This window comes from Sphaerodactylus townsendi, linkage group LG01, assembly GCF_021028975.2.
Source record: "Sphaerodactylus townsendi isolate TG3544 linkage group LG01, MPM_Stown_v2.3, whole genome shotgun sequence".
Classification (NCBI taxonomy): Eukaryota; Metazoa; Chordata; class Lepidosauria; order Squamata; family Sphaerodactylidae; genus Sphaerodactylus; species Sphaerodactylus townsendi.
The window spans coordinates 28,562,628-28,578,426 of NC_059425.1; the positions used below are offsets into that span (position 1 = coordinate 28,562,628).

Here is a 15,799-nt window from a genome sequence, read left to right on the forward strand (position 1 = left end):
ATGTGCGCGACAGTTCCCGCATGTTTGTGCATCTGTGGGAGTGTATAGAGCTTCGTTCGAGAGGAAACGCAGCTTGGAAAATCTCTTTGATACCAGGGCTCAGCCCTGGAATGTGCAGGCTACACAGAAGAATATCTGACAGCACGTACAGAGGACATTTTGGGCATCTGTGAGTATGTGTGACAATTGCAAGCACACATCTGAAATGATGGGGAGCAAAGCTTTTCCTGCCCTGCTCTGGACCGTGGAGGACGTCCACCCGTGCATTTTCAGAATGCAGCTCTGCCCACCTGCAGGGACGTCTTCAGATTTTTATCTCAACTCTAACTGTTTTCCTGAAGGTTTAAAATTAGGCATGTTGCTTTTTCAAAACTGTGGGAGTGTAAATAGTTTTTGACGTGTGTGTAAAAAGTGTCAATCTGCCCAAACCGCAGTGTCAACATCTCAGAACTGTGAAATGGAAGGCTAGCCCATCAGCATCAGCAAGACAAGTAGTTGCTTGGGGCACCCTTTAGACTGCCAGGTATGGACTGAACGGTGGTTGCCAAGAAGTCTCATCAAATTGGAGGAGATGCTGAAGTGCATGCCTCTGTCCGATTGGATGGCAGGGCATTTGGAGCTCCATAATGTTCCTACCTGGCATTGCCCAGAAAGAAGGGGTAGCGGTTTCTCCAGAATAGTTCCTTGTGCAATGAAAAGAAGATAGGAAAGGCTGGAGCTGGGAACTTTTTAGGCATGGCTCAAGACAGAAAATTGAGTTAAGTGGACATTCTGTCTGACCCATTCTTTAACTAGAATCGCCAGTGCTTAATCAAACCTGCCTGCTTATGTGACTGGAAATCCTGCCCTCCCCAGCCCAGATACTTGGAAACTGGCTGTTATTCTTCAGTGGGGAAGCAAATGTCACTCTAAATTTGCTTGGAGACACTCTCTTATTGTTTATTTCTACTGCCTTATGTTGTTTTCACTTGGTGGGGTTTTCAATCACCTTAACTAAGCTGAGTCCAGGCACTGAAAACAGAGACTGGGGTGTTTGCTCTCACTTGGAGTCAGCCCTCCCTACACCTGGAAGTATTGCTGGCTCGCTTTGTTGGCTGACAGTCAGTACCACTGGATAGAAGGATGCATGAAGGAGTCTGAAAAATATGTAAATATATTCAAATGCAGGTGCTGCTCCCACAGAGCATCCCCTGGGTCCCTCTTTGCATCTTTGTGTGCGCCTAGGTTTTTTTAGAGCAAGCTTGGCTGAGTGCAGAAGAGACTCTGGCCAGTCCAATCTGCCCCCGCTCCCATCCCAGTTGCTTGGTTCTTATTTCAAGATTATTCCTTTGAAAGGCGGGTGGTGTTTGACTTACCAGCCCTCCCCTAGACACCTTTGCCACCCAAGGTGATGCTCATGGACCAGGACAGATGGTCTCTCACCCCCAAAGATTGGATTTATCCCTCAGGGAATGCCCCCCCTCCCCATCCACCGTTGATGCCTGTTGTGGGAAAATCCTTTGAGTGACTGAAATGCATTGGAAGGGCTGGTTGCTTAGTAACACATTGGCATCATGTTTGGCGGTGGAGCACCAAGGGCAGGGAGCTAAACATCAGCCATGCCCAAGCCTCTTGCGAGGATGTCGGCACGCCCCCCTGCCCACCCTCCCCCCACCCACAGAAACGGGGTGACTCATTTGCTAGCGAGCACCTCGCTCAGGAGGCAGCAGCTGGAGAGGGCGGGCAGAGCCCAGGGAGGCTTGGTGGGACTTTGCCGTAGTTCAGAGCTGGGCTCTTCAGGTGATGCCAGCAAGAGGACTCACCTGGGCAGAGAAGTGAGGGGGGGGAGCACGGAGGGTCTTCAGAGCTGCGTGGGATGCTTGGGTAGGATGGAGAAGACGCTTGGGAGGCTGCGCTCAGTGGTTGGCAAGAGGGATGCGAGATCCTAGGCTGGGCTACCTGCCTGTCCCACCGTTGGATTTGAGAGATGCCCAGATGCTGGGGGGTTGAGCCGGGTGGTGCTCGGGCTCGGCTGGCTGGCTGGGATTCTGCCCTCCCTGAATCACTGAGCACTTTTCTCTGCCCCCCCCCCCCCCGCCCTTCCTTTCGGCAGCTCCTGAAGGAAGAGCTGCCGGCTGCTGCACATTGACTCCGAAGCGGAGCCGCTGAAGACATGGACCTCCGCCTGCGCGAGCTGCGCCTCCAGGAGGAGAGGGCTTTTCTGGAGAGCGTGGCGCTGGTGGAGCCGGGTAAGGTGACCCTACAGCAACATCTGCCTGGGGCTGTTGGAGCGGGGGAGGGGGATCCTGACCTGAGCAGAGGTTGGGGTTTTCTCGACCCTTTCTGGTCCAGGGAAGGGCTGAGCCGGAGGGGGAAGCTCAACAGGTTGAAAGGGAAACTCCGCCACCGTCCACTGGCACTCTCCGACCCAGATGGAGGGCTGCTTCAATAGGCTCCTGTGCCTGGAGCGGAAAATCTTCCCCCAGCCCATCTTCCCATAGCCACCCATTAACCCAGGGCAGTCCTTTGGGACGGTCCTTTATTCTAATGCAAGAGATGTGTCTCTTGGTGGATTGGGGGGTTCGTGTGTTCTAATGCAAGAGATGTGCCTGGTGGATCGGGCCCCTGGGACCAGTCTACCCCCCCCTTCTTGACTCTCTCCCCCAAACCCACCAGCCTCACCTCTTGACCGCTGTCTTTTCGGCTAATGGCCCGGCTCCGAGGACTAGTAAACTGCGTGGAGCAGAGCCGCTGGCTTGTTCTGCCTTTTCTGCCTTGCGCACCTCTCTCCTTTCCTCTCCTCTCTGAGCAAATCCGAAGGCTTTTGCCCGGGAGCTGCTGAGCTTAGGCGACTTCAGCATCAGATCAACAGGTTTCAGCCAAAGTGCTTTTCCTGTCAAAAGGCTCAGGGGCGGACTAGCCAACGGCCCGCCAGGGATGGGCTGATGGTAACAGCATCTTTTCCTGTTACAAAAGCATCCTTGCACGTCTCCCCAAGTGTGCAGGGTGGGATGTCATCATCCTTTTGCCTTTCAGACAGACACGGTAGGTCCTCGACATTCCTAGCCCCTCACCCAGCAAAGGAATGGTGGATGTTGAAATGCACTCCAGTGGGGCGCTCTGGCCTGCATGGGAAAGCCTAAATCCCAGTGCCAAATGGGAAAGGATGCTGGGGTGGAGTGGGGAGGAACAGAGGAAAATGAGGAGCTGCCTGGGTAAACAATGGGGGGGGGAATCTGGGGCGGGGGGGGGGATGTGGTGGGTGCCAGACTGTCTTCCCTCTCTTTGCTACAGATGGGAACCTGGAGCATGCCAGGGAGCCCATGGGCGAAAGCACTCTGGATCAGTTGCCCATGGAGGAAGACAGGAGGGAAAGCAGGGAGCAGGCGATCGTCCCTGAGCCTCTTATGACTGATGGCGACTGGCAGGCACCATGTATCCCCAAATCCCCCAGGTAACTGGGCGCAGCGTGTGCCTATGGGGTGCTTCTCTCCAGACTTGCAACAAAGTGAGGTTCAGGTGGGGGAGCGGAAGTTGGAAATCTGCTCCCTACGTGTGAGTCTGAATAGGCAAGTATGCGGGGAGAGGAAGGTTGTGGCCTCTTCTGGCATCTCTCTCCTCCCTTCCCCCAGGGATGCCAACCTAATCCTGGAAGCTGTGAAACGCAACGAATTCCTGCGATGCTTGGGTGATGGGCAGAGCCATCCACTGGTGGAGAGCTTCACCCCGGAGCAGCGCCAGCCCGGTGACACAATTGTAGCTGAGGGTGACGACGGGCACACCATGTACATTGTAGCTGGTGAGGGTGCCGGGGGTTGTGGCAGAGGGGGTGGTTGAAAAATAGCCTCAAACTGCACTGGGAGAACCGATGGATTGTTGTTAGGAGACCCCTGCTTGGCCCTGGCTTGAAACACTGGTGCTCTAAATTGCTGTTGAAAGTGCCACCCCACCCTGGGTTTGCATCCTGGTGTACCTACCCTTCCTTGGAAATTTTAGTGCATCTGGTTGGTTCCTAATACCCCAGGGCTGAAAGTATGTTTACATCTCCCTGTTGGCATACCGTTGGCTTTTCATAGGAAGGCTCTTGCTGGCAGGGGAGTTTATTAAACAAGAGTGGAGGGTTTGATCCAGTTTCCTAGAGGCTAATAGTGCTGGGATTTTGTGAGCTTCGCAGGGGAGGGAGTTCTGCAGAACCGGAGCTGTGATGTGGAAAGCTCAGGTCCTGATCCCATGCAAGAGGGATGGGAAGTACAACTCCTGCCAAATATGAGATCTAGAACACAGTGTAGAATGCCACTGAGCATGCACAGAGGGCCTCCTCTTGCCATTTGGCAACTTCAGCATCTCCCCCTGGCTAAGACTGTAGTGAGGCAGAATCCGCTTCTGTTACAGCCTCTGAAGGTTTCCCGTGCTTGCATGGAGGCCCATTCTTGCCAAACGCTTGCTGTGGTTTGATGCTTGAGAGAGCAGCTGCATCTGTGGGGACTGTTGGTCACCGGAGCACTTTGTCCGATCATGATGTTCTCTGAGGGGCTGCAGAACTGAGCCTGGCTCTGAACAGACTGGGCTGCTTTGTTTCTTCACACGCTTCATTGACTGGAATGGTGGATTTGAGATGACACTTGGCTTAAAGATAGCTTTAAAAAGTGGCTAGACGAGCTCGGGGACCAAATTACTCACAGCTTCTTGGTCCCCAAAGGGGTTTCCTACCCCTGGTGTCACACCACCTCCAAGTACAGCATCTCAGGGGGCATGAGAATTAGGACGGGAAGGCCACCCCTGTGGAGCACGGCACACCCAAGGGTTTGGTCACCTATCTTCCTTCTATCGCTCCCCCTTTGCTCTTCCAGTGCAATTAGAATGCAGCAAGAGGGGAAGGATAAGTGTGGAATAATAATAGTAATAGTAATAATAATAATAGTAATAATAATAATAGTAATAATAATAATGATTTGAGATTCAGCAACTATGGCACAAACCAGCTGAGGCTGCCCCAGTGGTAATTGGCACCCTGGGTGCCATTCCGAAAACACTACGGCAGACTTGAAACATATTCAAATTGACAAAATCGACATCTGTCAGATTCAGAAGGCAGCCCTGCTGGGATCCACACGAATACTACGCCGATACATTACAACGTCCTAGGCCTCCAGGAGAGACTCAAATTGTTGTGAAAGGCCAACCACAACCAACTAAAGAACTGGCAGCTGTGACATTAATAACATTAAATAATAACAATTCAGGATTCAGCAACTATGGCACAAACCAACTGAGGCTGTCCCAGTGGTAATTGGCACCCTGGGTGCCATTCCGAAAACACTAAGGGGGCACTTGAAACATCTTCAAGTCAACAAAATCAACATCTGTCAGATTCAGACGACAGCCCTGCTGGGATCTGCATGAGTACTGCACCGATACATTACAGAAGGCAGAGGGGAGAGGCTCAAATTGTAATGAAAGGCCAACAACCAGCTAAAGAACTGACAGCTGTGACATTATGCAAAATTAAATAATAAATATTGTGTGGTGTCAAGTCACAACTGACTCATGGCAACTCCAGCACCATGGGGGTTTCAAGGCAAGAGACAAAGCAAAGATAGTTTGCCATTGCCTTCATTTGCATAGCAAAGTCTTCCTTGGTGGTCTAAATACTGACTGTGGCTGACTTTGCTTAGCTTCCAAGTTCTGAAGCGATTGGGCCAGTCAGGCTGAGAAATGGAGATCTGAAAAAAATGCCTGCAAAAGCCAGGGAAAGGGCTCTAGGCAGCTTCTTGAGAAACATGTTGGTTTGTTCTCTGCCCTTCTCACTTGTCGGAGGCCAAATGCATGCCCAGCCTTTTGGACCTTCAGTCAAACAGAACATGTGCTTAAGTCAAGTGAGGGGCTGATAGGGACAGCACTACAAGAAGGGTGCTGACGACCCACCAGGGACTCAACTTGCTCCCAGCCCCGGCAGCAGACAATACGCACCCATCACCTCTAGGGTCTGCACAGTGGCTGATAGGCAGGCTCAAACCAAATCCACACAGACCTGCCTGGCAGCTGCTCTGACCCAAGACTTGATGGATGCACGGTGGAGTCTTGGCATGGAGCCGGCCATTCATTGCATGGACTCAAGAGGTGATGGATGCCCCTCGCTTGGAGTTGCAAAATACCTCAGCCCAGCCATGCAGGCAGAAGACAAAGGAGTGAATCCAAATCAGTTGTTTGTGTCAACACTGAGTCCAGGATGTTCGGGTCACATGAAGCTGCTTAGACTGAATCCAACCCTTGGTCCATCAGGGTCAGTGCTATCCATTCAGACAGGCAAGCAGCTCTCCACGGTCTCAGGCAGAAGCCTTTTGCATCACCTGTTCCTTTAAACTGGAGAGATTCAACCTGGCGTCCTCTGCTTGCCGATAAATGCCCTACCACTGAGCCCTAGACCCTTCCCATTAACTCCACTTAGTTCTACTCAGAGGCTAGCAATTTCATTGTGCAAAAGCTCATGTCCCCTGTTGCTCTTTCACAGAGTGAAAGTGTGACAGATCTTTAGCCTGGCCTCTATTCATGCATAATTCCCACTGGCACGGCTAGAGGCAGAGTGGGTGTCTGGATAATAATAATTAATTGCAGGTTTTCGTTCAGCCATCCAGGCTAATAGCTGTTGACTGACCTCTCCTCCTCCATGAGTTTGTCTGATGCCCTTTTAAAGCCGTCTAGACCAGACCCTCTCACTGCATCCTGGGAGACAGCGAATTCCAACTACAATCCAGTCCTGCAAGTGATGAGATTTTCAGCAGGGACCGCACGTGTCTGTGTGTATATTGCATGTGAACCGACCTTACTCTCCTGTTGCAGAGGGCGAGCTCAGCGTCAAGCACAAAGGGCGCCAGCTCCGTACACTGCTTCCGGGGGATGTGTTCGGGGAGCTGGCTGTGCTGTACAACTGCCAGCGCACCGCAACTGTTGTGGGTAAGGGATTAGGGTTGCCAAATCTGGCCTGGGAAATTCCGGGAGATTACAGGGGAGAATTTGGGGAGGGATTTCACCTAGAATCTCTGGTAGGCCATAGCCTGACTTCTGACGCTGCCATTTTCTACAGGGGAATGAATTTCTGCCACCTGAAGATCAGTTGTAATTCCAGGAGACCCCCAGAGCCCACTGGGAGGGGAGCAATCCCAAAGGGATTCATGCCTCCTCAGACCAGATGCCCTTGGCTGCTGGCATCAACCCCATCACAGCAGGCTGATATTCAGGGAGTAAGGAGGAACTATCCTCTGTATTCACCCTCCTCTTTTCCTGCCCACCCTCCATTGCTCCATTGAAGGAGAACAGGACTCTTTCTCATCCTCCATGGGGCATTGTGGGAGATTCTTCCAAACCTTAGCAACTTCACCCAGATGGCATCCACTTAGCATGGGGAGGGGTGGGATAGAAGCTGTTTGCAGGGGAAGGCAGAAATAACTGGAGACTGATCTTCCCCTCTGAGGTTTGTGTGCTTGCAATAAATTTAATTTTTCCCTACGTAAATAATAATCATTTTGTGCCGAGACAACAAAGAGTCTCGCAGCAAATTAAAAACTAACAAATGTAGGGTGGACTAAGCCTTCCCACCCGCAATATTTGTTTGTTTTTTAATAGGTCCTCTGACACTTCATTATTTCTCTTATAAAAGATCAACATGGCTTCCCCTCTGGAGTTTTATGTAATATTCATAAAATTTAATGGCTGGGAACGTTTCCACTTATCTAAATAAATCAGGCTGAAAAACTGAAGAGGAAACTCTGGAGTATTAAATTGTCTTTATGTGGCAAGGGCCAGGGGGCTATTTAACACAGTGCCCACTCTGTGCCTTCTATCTAAGCGATGCGCCTCCTACAATGCATTTCTTTGCTAAGGACACTGTCCATTATACACAAGAGGCATGTGGAAGTCTCTTCTTTGACTTAAAGGAGTTGTGAAATGAAGAGATAAAGAGGTGGGAAGGTGGTTTAGTATCAGTTTCCTTATTGTGCCCCGCGCTTGGGTCTTGGTTGGTCCTGCCTTTGTAATCCAGGCAGGCTGTTGGGGCTGGGGCATCCCTGGTTCCGTTGCCATGGTGATGGTACAATTGCATCCTCTCCAATTCACTGTACCTATTGAATGGAATAGAAATGCAGAATCTGCTTTCTTCCATTATCTCACGGTGCACACCGGAGCATGTACTCCTCCAAATTTTTGTCTTTTCATGTTTCTGCACTGGACTCTGACAACTCAGATAGCAAATTGAAGCGAGCTCCAGAATACTGAAATGTCGCAGGGTTTTTGAGATGACGTGAGTCAATCAAGATGTACAAAGGTGTTTTTGGAAAGTTAATGGCAAAAGAGCTGCCCACGCGGTATGCTGGAAATTGCTGTTACTTTCTGAAACACCCTCGTACACACCGATGACATTGAAATGTGACAGTTGTGCTTGCGGAGATGTTGGGGAATCGAGCTCTCGAGCGTTCTTTACCAAACCCCACAACAGTGGCCCGTTCACTGGCGTGTTTTCTTGCCAGTTAGCAGGCCTTTTGTTTCTCCAGGAAAGAAGATGAAGAGCCCCTCTTTTTGACAGCTCTTTACTTATTTATTAATACATTTCTATCCCATCTTCTGGCACACGGTGGCCCCTCCAGGCAGCTCGCGGACAATATGAAAGCCATAAATTACAATATAATGCACAGCACAGAGGAAAATAGATTGCAAACAACAGCTTAACAGCTGGGGAGGAACTGACGCTAAAACATGACCCTGGGCATTCTGGGGACAGAGCTCCCAGAAGCATTTCCCCCCCTTTAAATGTCAAGCCACAGAAAACCTAACAACGTGTCTTGTTTAGTTAAGTCGAAACCTTAACAAATCAAAATGGTTTTAGGGCTCTCCCTAAGAGCTGGAATGTTGCTGGGTCTGGGGTTTCATGATAGGGAAGGTACTGGAGCTCAGATTCATGGGTATTTGTCCCTTATCTTTTACTTACTCTCACCCCAATCTCCCCAGCACTCACCCCTGTGCAGCTTTGGGCCATTGACCGGCAGACATATCGCACAATTATGACCGAGAATGCCAAACGGCGGCGTGCTGAGATACTTGCTGGCCTGCGAGGGTGAGTGAAGGGAGAACAAAGGAAGGGAAGGGGACTCATTTCAGGGCATTCTACCAGCTTCATGGGAATATACGGTGCTTCTCAGGCTCCAGTCCTGGAACGAGAGCAAGAGAGAGGATACTTTGGGTCTCTCTCCCTCTGCCATCCCTAGAATAGTACTGTTGCCAAAATGAGAGCTTCTTAATGGCAGAGCATCTGAAGCTGCCTCCTACAGAACCAAGACACTGATCTCTTTGAACTTAGTATCCTTTGAGCAGTAGTGTCTCAGAGCCAATCCTGACATGAGTGTGTACTTGGGGCCATCATGAGGACGCCACCACCATTTTAAAGTGATTTAAAAATGCTGTGAGGGCTTGATTTTGATAAGACCCGCAGCACAGAGCTCTTGATCTCCCACCAGCCTTACCAAGCACGCCCCCCCCCCCCCAAGCAGAACTGTCCCCTCAGCCTATTGCTCTGTGGGTTCAATCCATTACAGCATTTTAAAATCACTTTAAAATGGAGGCGGTGGCCATGAGGATCCTGTCATGTCAAGTTCTGCCCTCAGGCAGAGAAAGGTCATTCCCAACACTTGTTACCTCAGATACTTCAACTGCTATTTGAACTGGGGGCCTTTGCTAATCAAAGGGTTTGCTTCAACACTCAACTACAGCTACTCCCCTCAAAGGTGGGGAGAATAGGATGGGACAATTTACAAAGATGGCAAGTGCCAGGCTGACAGTCGACTCGGACATGGGTGAGTGGGAAAGCCCACCCTTTCCCCAGGGCTTAAAGCCCAGACTTGGCACCTTGGAGTTTCCTGTCAGGCAAGTGCCTTGGTGCATGGTGAATCCTTCACTATGAAACAATGAATTAAATGATCGATTGACTGCCTGCCTGACCGAGAACATTTACATCCTACTTTTTGGCCTATTTGGTCCACCCTAGTCTGGGCTTTGTTTGAGAAGGCTTTGGCTGCAGGATACTGTATGCAACTCTGAGGCAGATTTGAGCTTCTCCTGTGCTTCTTCTGGGCAACTGTTTCTCTGTGCGTCTCTCACTCAGTATTTTTCTTCCTCCCAGGGTGAAACCTCTGCAAGGCCTGTCAGAGGCTGCCCTTTCACAGCTGCTGGACACAGCAGAAGAGGTAAGCATTGACATCCACATCGTCCTTCATTCTGCTTTGCTGCCTCTGACACAGGTCTGGCTCAGGAGGGGGTGCTGCACAGCAAACGCCCTCTGCATCCCACAGAAAAAGAGGTTCTTTCTTTGCACAAACACCGGTGGGGAGTGAATACAGATTCCCCACCTGCCAGTACCTGCATTTGAGCCCCTGTCTGTCTGTGTATTCCTGCAGCGCACCTTTGCCCCCAATGAAATGATCATCCAGGAAGGAGATGAGGGGAGAACGTTTTTCTACATCCTCAGCGGGCAGGTGAGACACAGCCAGATCCCCCTTCTCAGTTCCAGAATTGCTAGATACAAAGAGAGAGGAGTGTTGCTGACAAGGAACAGAATTCCTCTCCTTACAACCAACCCATCACATATGCAGGATTCAGTGAACAATGATTCCAGGTTTGTCAAACGTACTTGAATGCCAGCAAATCTTGGAGCCCACTGCCTGGCCCTTTCCTACTGAGCGAGCATCTGAAAGTTCCTTTTACCAAGTCTGTTAATTCTGTCCATTTAGCTGAGACCAACTGACTGATGGTGGCTTCTCAGGGTTTCAGGCACAGACAGGCCTTTCCCGAGATTATTTAGCTGGAAATGTCAGGGATTGGACATAGGACCTTCTGGATGCAAAGCAGGTGCTCGACCACTGAAGCCACTGCAAGACACAGAGTGTCTACTGAGTTTATCAAACACACTCAAGCATAACACCGCCTTTGTGCTCCCGTAAAGAGATATTTTCCCAAGCTCTCCCACTTTCCTGCTTCTCACAGTCACTTGGGGCACAAGGCTAGATCAGTGCCCAAATGACCCAAAGAGGTGCTTGGGAAATGAAACTGGTAATCACGGTAGTCTCCTGTCCTTCTCCCTTGCTGCCTGACCCTCATTCCCTTCCCTTCCTCCATAGGTTGAGGTAACCATGAATGTGGAAGGGCGGGAGGAACACATCCGGGTGCTGAAAGGAGGGGACCACTTTGGGGAACTCGCCTTAATACGGTAAGTGTGGAGGGTATGCTGTCTCTGTAAGTTAATTCAACCTGGATGGACTCAGCCAGAGAGGAGAGCAAAGGAATTATAGGACTGATTCAAGCTTTCACACTTCCAAATGACAAGGAGCAGATATGGAGACTCGGCTCCTAGAGCGTGTAGGGCTTTATTCTCGCATCCCCAACCTGTCTCCCCGGCCTGACCAATGGTCCAAAACCCAAAGCAAATTTACAGTAGAATGGTCTGCTTGTCAGCCACCAGGATGTAAAATGTATTCAGGGTGCTTTATTATTAGACGAAGGTAATAAGATGTGGGCAGAGAGAGTATTGTGAAAACGCCAGGCACAGAAATATTATCAAAAGTTAAAAATAAACTTGTCATAAAAGGAAACCAGAATTTACTTTCCATTTCCAGATAAAAAGCAGAAAGTTTTCTAAAAATAGCAAAAGGCATTCAGAAGCAATAAAGTTCCCTACAGTGCCAGATCTGAAACCTAGGTAACAACTGACTGTTGTGGGTTTTCTGGGCTGTGTGGGTATAGTTTGGTAGTTCGTGCTCCTTAACGTTTTACCCACTTCTATGGCTGGCATCTTTAGAGGCATATTATAGTAAGATGTGTTTCTCTCCTTGGCTTTAGACAACATCTTTTACGTGAATGATACCAATGCCTTCTGTTTAGGGGATTTCAAAATGGAGTTTACTACCTCTTCCCACAGGCCAAAGTGGGGCAGCACGAACTGGTTGTTTGGTGAACATGTTTATTTAACCCCTATGAAATGGAAGTCATAAAGGAGATTCTGTGGACTTATAAGAACTATCTTGGGTGGTGTTCATGGTTTCCTTAAAAGATCAAACTAACAGTTCAGGGGTGATTCAGTTGGGCTCAGGTAACCCTGGAATTCCAGGTGTCTCTGTAGCCCCCAGCACAATTTTCCAGTGGGTTCTATAGGCTGAATCCTCAGATAGAATACAAAGATAGGTCATTATGGCTTAGTGACTTCTAGATTAGGCTACTGTAATTTCCCCTCCATGGGGCTGCCTGTGAAGACAGTTCAAAAACTACAGTAGGTTCAGCATGCAGCTAGATCCTCCTCAGAGGTGAGCAAACAGCATCCCTGCTGAGCTCTCTGTACCCTCCCCAAACATCCCCCCAATTTCTCTAGCCACAGTTGGCAACCAGAGTCTCTCATGCATGTGTCTTGCAGTGATACAGGCCAATACACTCAGAGAAAGAATGTGACCTCCTTGTGGGTGAGGAGACACAGATACCTGCTTCTGGTGCCATTTCTTTGCTTGGGGGCTGCAACCATATTGGGGTGAATGGGACAGTAAAGCAAAATATCTTCTTCATGCTCTTTCTTTCCTTTTATCTTTCTGCTTCTCAACACATGCAGGAACATCCGCCGGACAGCCAGCTGTCGGGCACAGGAGGAGGTCATCTGCATTGCAGTAGCTAAGGAGTAAGTCCAATAAGATGGTTCCTCCTTCCCGTGTGAGCAGAGAGAACAACGTGGAGCCTGAATGTGTGATGCTCTCATCTCTAAAGTGGCCCCAGGTGGTCAACCTCTCTCCCTGTAGCTCGTAATTGTCCCCCGAGTGCCCTGTTTGCTCTCTGTCTGGGGGTCAGAACTGCTGGGAATTGGCCCTTTGGGATAATTCCTGCCTCATTTTCCACTCTGCAGAAATCATCTTCTGAACTACAGGCACGGCAACAATTTATTAGCTCTGGAGAAGAAAAGGCTTTAGAACAACTGGTCCAAAATTCTGCAAAGGAGCAGGTGGAAGCCCAGCTGCTGTAGGGGATCACAGAAACATTTTAGGTCTCTTACAGAGAAGTCAGGCTTTGGGCTTTATAATGAGCCCAAAATTATAAGGCATTTTGCTATCATAAAAACCCCTCTTCCTGGCCCATTGACTCATTGACTCAGAGTGTAAAATTGGTGGATGCAATAGGGAGGATTAGAAAGTGCATGTGAGCTCCCAGAGGCATCTGGTGGGCCACTGCGGGTAACAGAGTGCTGGACTAGATGAACTCTGGTCTGATCCTGCAGGCTCTTTCTTATGATCTCAAAGTGGATGGGATTTTGGTACATGTTTGTTCTTGCAAGTGGAAGCCCCTAGGAAGGGAGCAATTTAGAGCACTGGTTAGTGGGGAAAGGGTTAAAGTGGGGAAAGGGTTAAAGATAGACTCAAAGCCACTTTTCATTCTTTTAAGAGGCCTCTGAAGACTTTGTTGCACACTTTTGCATATCCTATGCAGTTTGCCCTGATGCTCATATGTGAAATCCAAATGTAAGTCCAATATAAAAAAAATGCCCAATTTGTTATCTAAACCATTGCATGGTGCAGTGGTTCTTTTCTGCCTGGAGCTTGATGTGTGTGAAGCTGAACAAGATTGGTGTTCTACCCTTTGTTCCAGCTAATGGCTTCTCTTTTCTGACTTCTCCATAGAGACTTCCAAGAACTCAGTCCAATGTGTGCTCGTGAGCCGTAAGTCTTAGGAGTGGTGTATATGTGTGGGGAGAAATAGATGAAGGTTGGGGCCATCTGCAATAGGATCATTTGGCCATGGTGATGCATTCGGTAAACATTGTTCCTGGCCAACTCCGTATGAAACTCACTCCCCACCCAAATCTAGGATCTGAAGCTAGAGCAGTAGGGTGGGGCAGGGACAGGCTCAGGGCAGGAGAAAAGTATTCTACTAATTTCTTCTTTCTCTCTCCCTCAGAGACGTGACAGTGCCAGAGCCTCCATCTCTCTCTGAATCCAGACGGTTAGTACTGAGGGTCGTGCATGTACATATGCCAACATTGCATTGGTGGTGGTAGACTCAATTGGGGTTCCCATTGAGGCCTTGGCAGCAGCCAGATGATGGGAAAGATAGTGGTCATCACAACCAGCAGGTCTTCCTTTTGTCCAGATTGGGAGATATCAGAGCAGTCTGAACCTGCCCTGGCTGATTATGTGGACCGGCTGGGTTGCAGTGGGCTTGTACTGCTCCCTTGCCTGGGAACATCATAGACCAAGACTTGGGGTATTAGCCCTTACTTGGCTTATTGAGTGCTCTAGAACACCGGCAATCCCTTCCTAGTGGGGAGAGTGAATAGACAGAGCTTCCCCCTTCCCCTAAAACTTGGGAGTGCCCAACAAAGTTGATTGGCAGTAGATTCAAGCAGACAGGATGGCAGACTTCTCTATTCCATGTGTTATTAAATGGTGGACTTCATAAGTACAGAAGTGGTTGTGGAAAGATTGGTCATGTCATAGTTGACTTATGGTGACACCAGAATGTTTTTGAGACAAGAGATAGCCATTGGCCATTGCCTGTCTCTGCACAGCTACCCTGGACTTCCTTGGTGGTTTCCCAACCAAGTACTAAGGCTGGCCCTGCTTAGCGTTTGAGATCTGAAGAGATCAAGCTAACCTGGGCATGGATGGTTTTAAAAGGCGTTTAGGCAAATTCAGGGAGGGCAGGTCCATCAATGGCTACTAGCCACAGTGACTAAAAGGAACCAGTCTCTGAATACCAAGGGAAGGCATGAACTCTGCTCTGCTGATTGGCCTTCAAGGGCAACTGGTTGGCCTTTGTCTGAAACAGGATGCTGGACTAGGTGGACCACTAGTCTGATTCAGCAGGGCTTTTCTTATGTTCTAGTGACTCTGTCCTCCTTATCCATAGGGGTAGGGGCCCTGCTGGAGAGCTGTGGCAACTCTTTGCATTCTTTGTGGGTCTGGGTACCTTCTCCTGGCCTTTGTGGATGATCTGGAAGTGACTCAGGGAGCAGCAGTAGCTTGTTCTCGTGTCAGCCTTTGACAGACATGGTCAAAGGGATTCTATTTAAAAGCTGTGAAGGAGATTTTTTGGGCATTATCGCTAAACGAAACATCCATGAAGTGGGGTAAGAACAGAGGGAGACTTTGACATTGGTCTTTTAGGACCTCTGGCTAGTTAAAATGGGAAACCAAAAGTTGACTTGGTAGACCACTGGTAGGACCCAGCGAGACTCATGTGTTCTTATTAGGACATGCTTCAACAGCACAGCTAAATGGGTCTCATCTTCCCAGATCACTCTCCCCCACATCCCCCATCTTTCCTATAGGGAACAGGCACACTGCAAGGAAAGCAACATTTCTTTCTAGTCACCACCAGGCTGTCTGCTGTTGCCATAGTGGCTCGCTGTAGTGTAGGTCCTATTTTTCTGGCTGAATCTCCCTCACACCTTGAAGTGAATGCTTGAATACGAATGGCAGAATTGGGAACTCTCAAAAAGTGAGATAGCTACTAAAAACTGAGAAAGCTAATTTGTCTTCCATCCCAAAAGCCCAGATACTGACAGTGAGTCAGAACTCTGATGGTTTCAGCAAGTGAGCCAGGCAACGTTACAGGCAAAGATAGTCGGTGGTATGACCAGGGCCGTTTCCGCAGGGCACAATTATACCGGGTTACAATCAGTATCTTACATATCGGGTCTATTTTGTCATGGTTTCTCCCTTCGCATGGCTGCCCGTTTCTGTGAAGGATGTTTGAATCCCTTCTCTGCCATAAAAGCTTGTTGAGTGACCTTAAGCTAGTCACA

The 15,799-nt window shown here is 49.3% G+C and overlaps 1 protein-coding gene across 4 annotated transcripts in view; it reads left to right on the forward strand.

Annotated features, from left to right (window-relative positions):
• The window catches only part of LOC125443595 (cGMP-dependent protein kinase 2-like), a 30,895-nt gene continuing 15,096 nt past the window's right edge, over nt 1–15,799 (forward strand). The window contains exons 1-12 of one of the 4 annotated variants that reach the window (XM_048515821.1): nt 1–169; nt 2,093–2,228; nt 3,274–3,433; nt 3,612–3,778; nt 6,820–6,933; nt 8,980–9,085; nt 10,148–10,211; nt 10,422–10,499; nt 11,142–11,230; nt 12,617–12,682; nt 13,674–13,712; nt 13,951–13,995. In XM_048515821.1, coding sequence (XP_048371778.1) covers nt 2,153–2,228; nt 3,274–3,433; nt 3,612–3,778; nt 6,820–6,933; nt 8,980–9,085; nt 10,148–10,211; nt 10,422–10,499; nt 11,142–11,230; nt 12,617–12,682; nt 13,674–13,712; nt 13,951–13,995 — 1,004 coding nt within the window. In that variant the 5' untranslated portion in view covers nt 1–169; nt 2,093–2,152. Of the gene's footprint in view, nt 170–1,671; nt 1,864–2,092; nt 2,229–3,273; nt 3,434–3,611; nt 3,779–6,819; nt 6,934–8,979; nt 9,086–10,147; nt 10,212–10,421; nt 10,500–11,141; nt 11,231–12,616; nt 12,683–13,673; nt 13,713–13,950; nt 13,996–15,799 lie in introns of those variants that run through there. The other 3 variants (XM_048515827.1, XM_048515842.1, XM_048515834.1) reach the window with 3 other exon arrangements.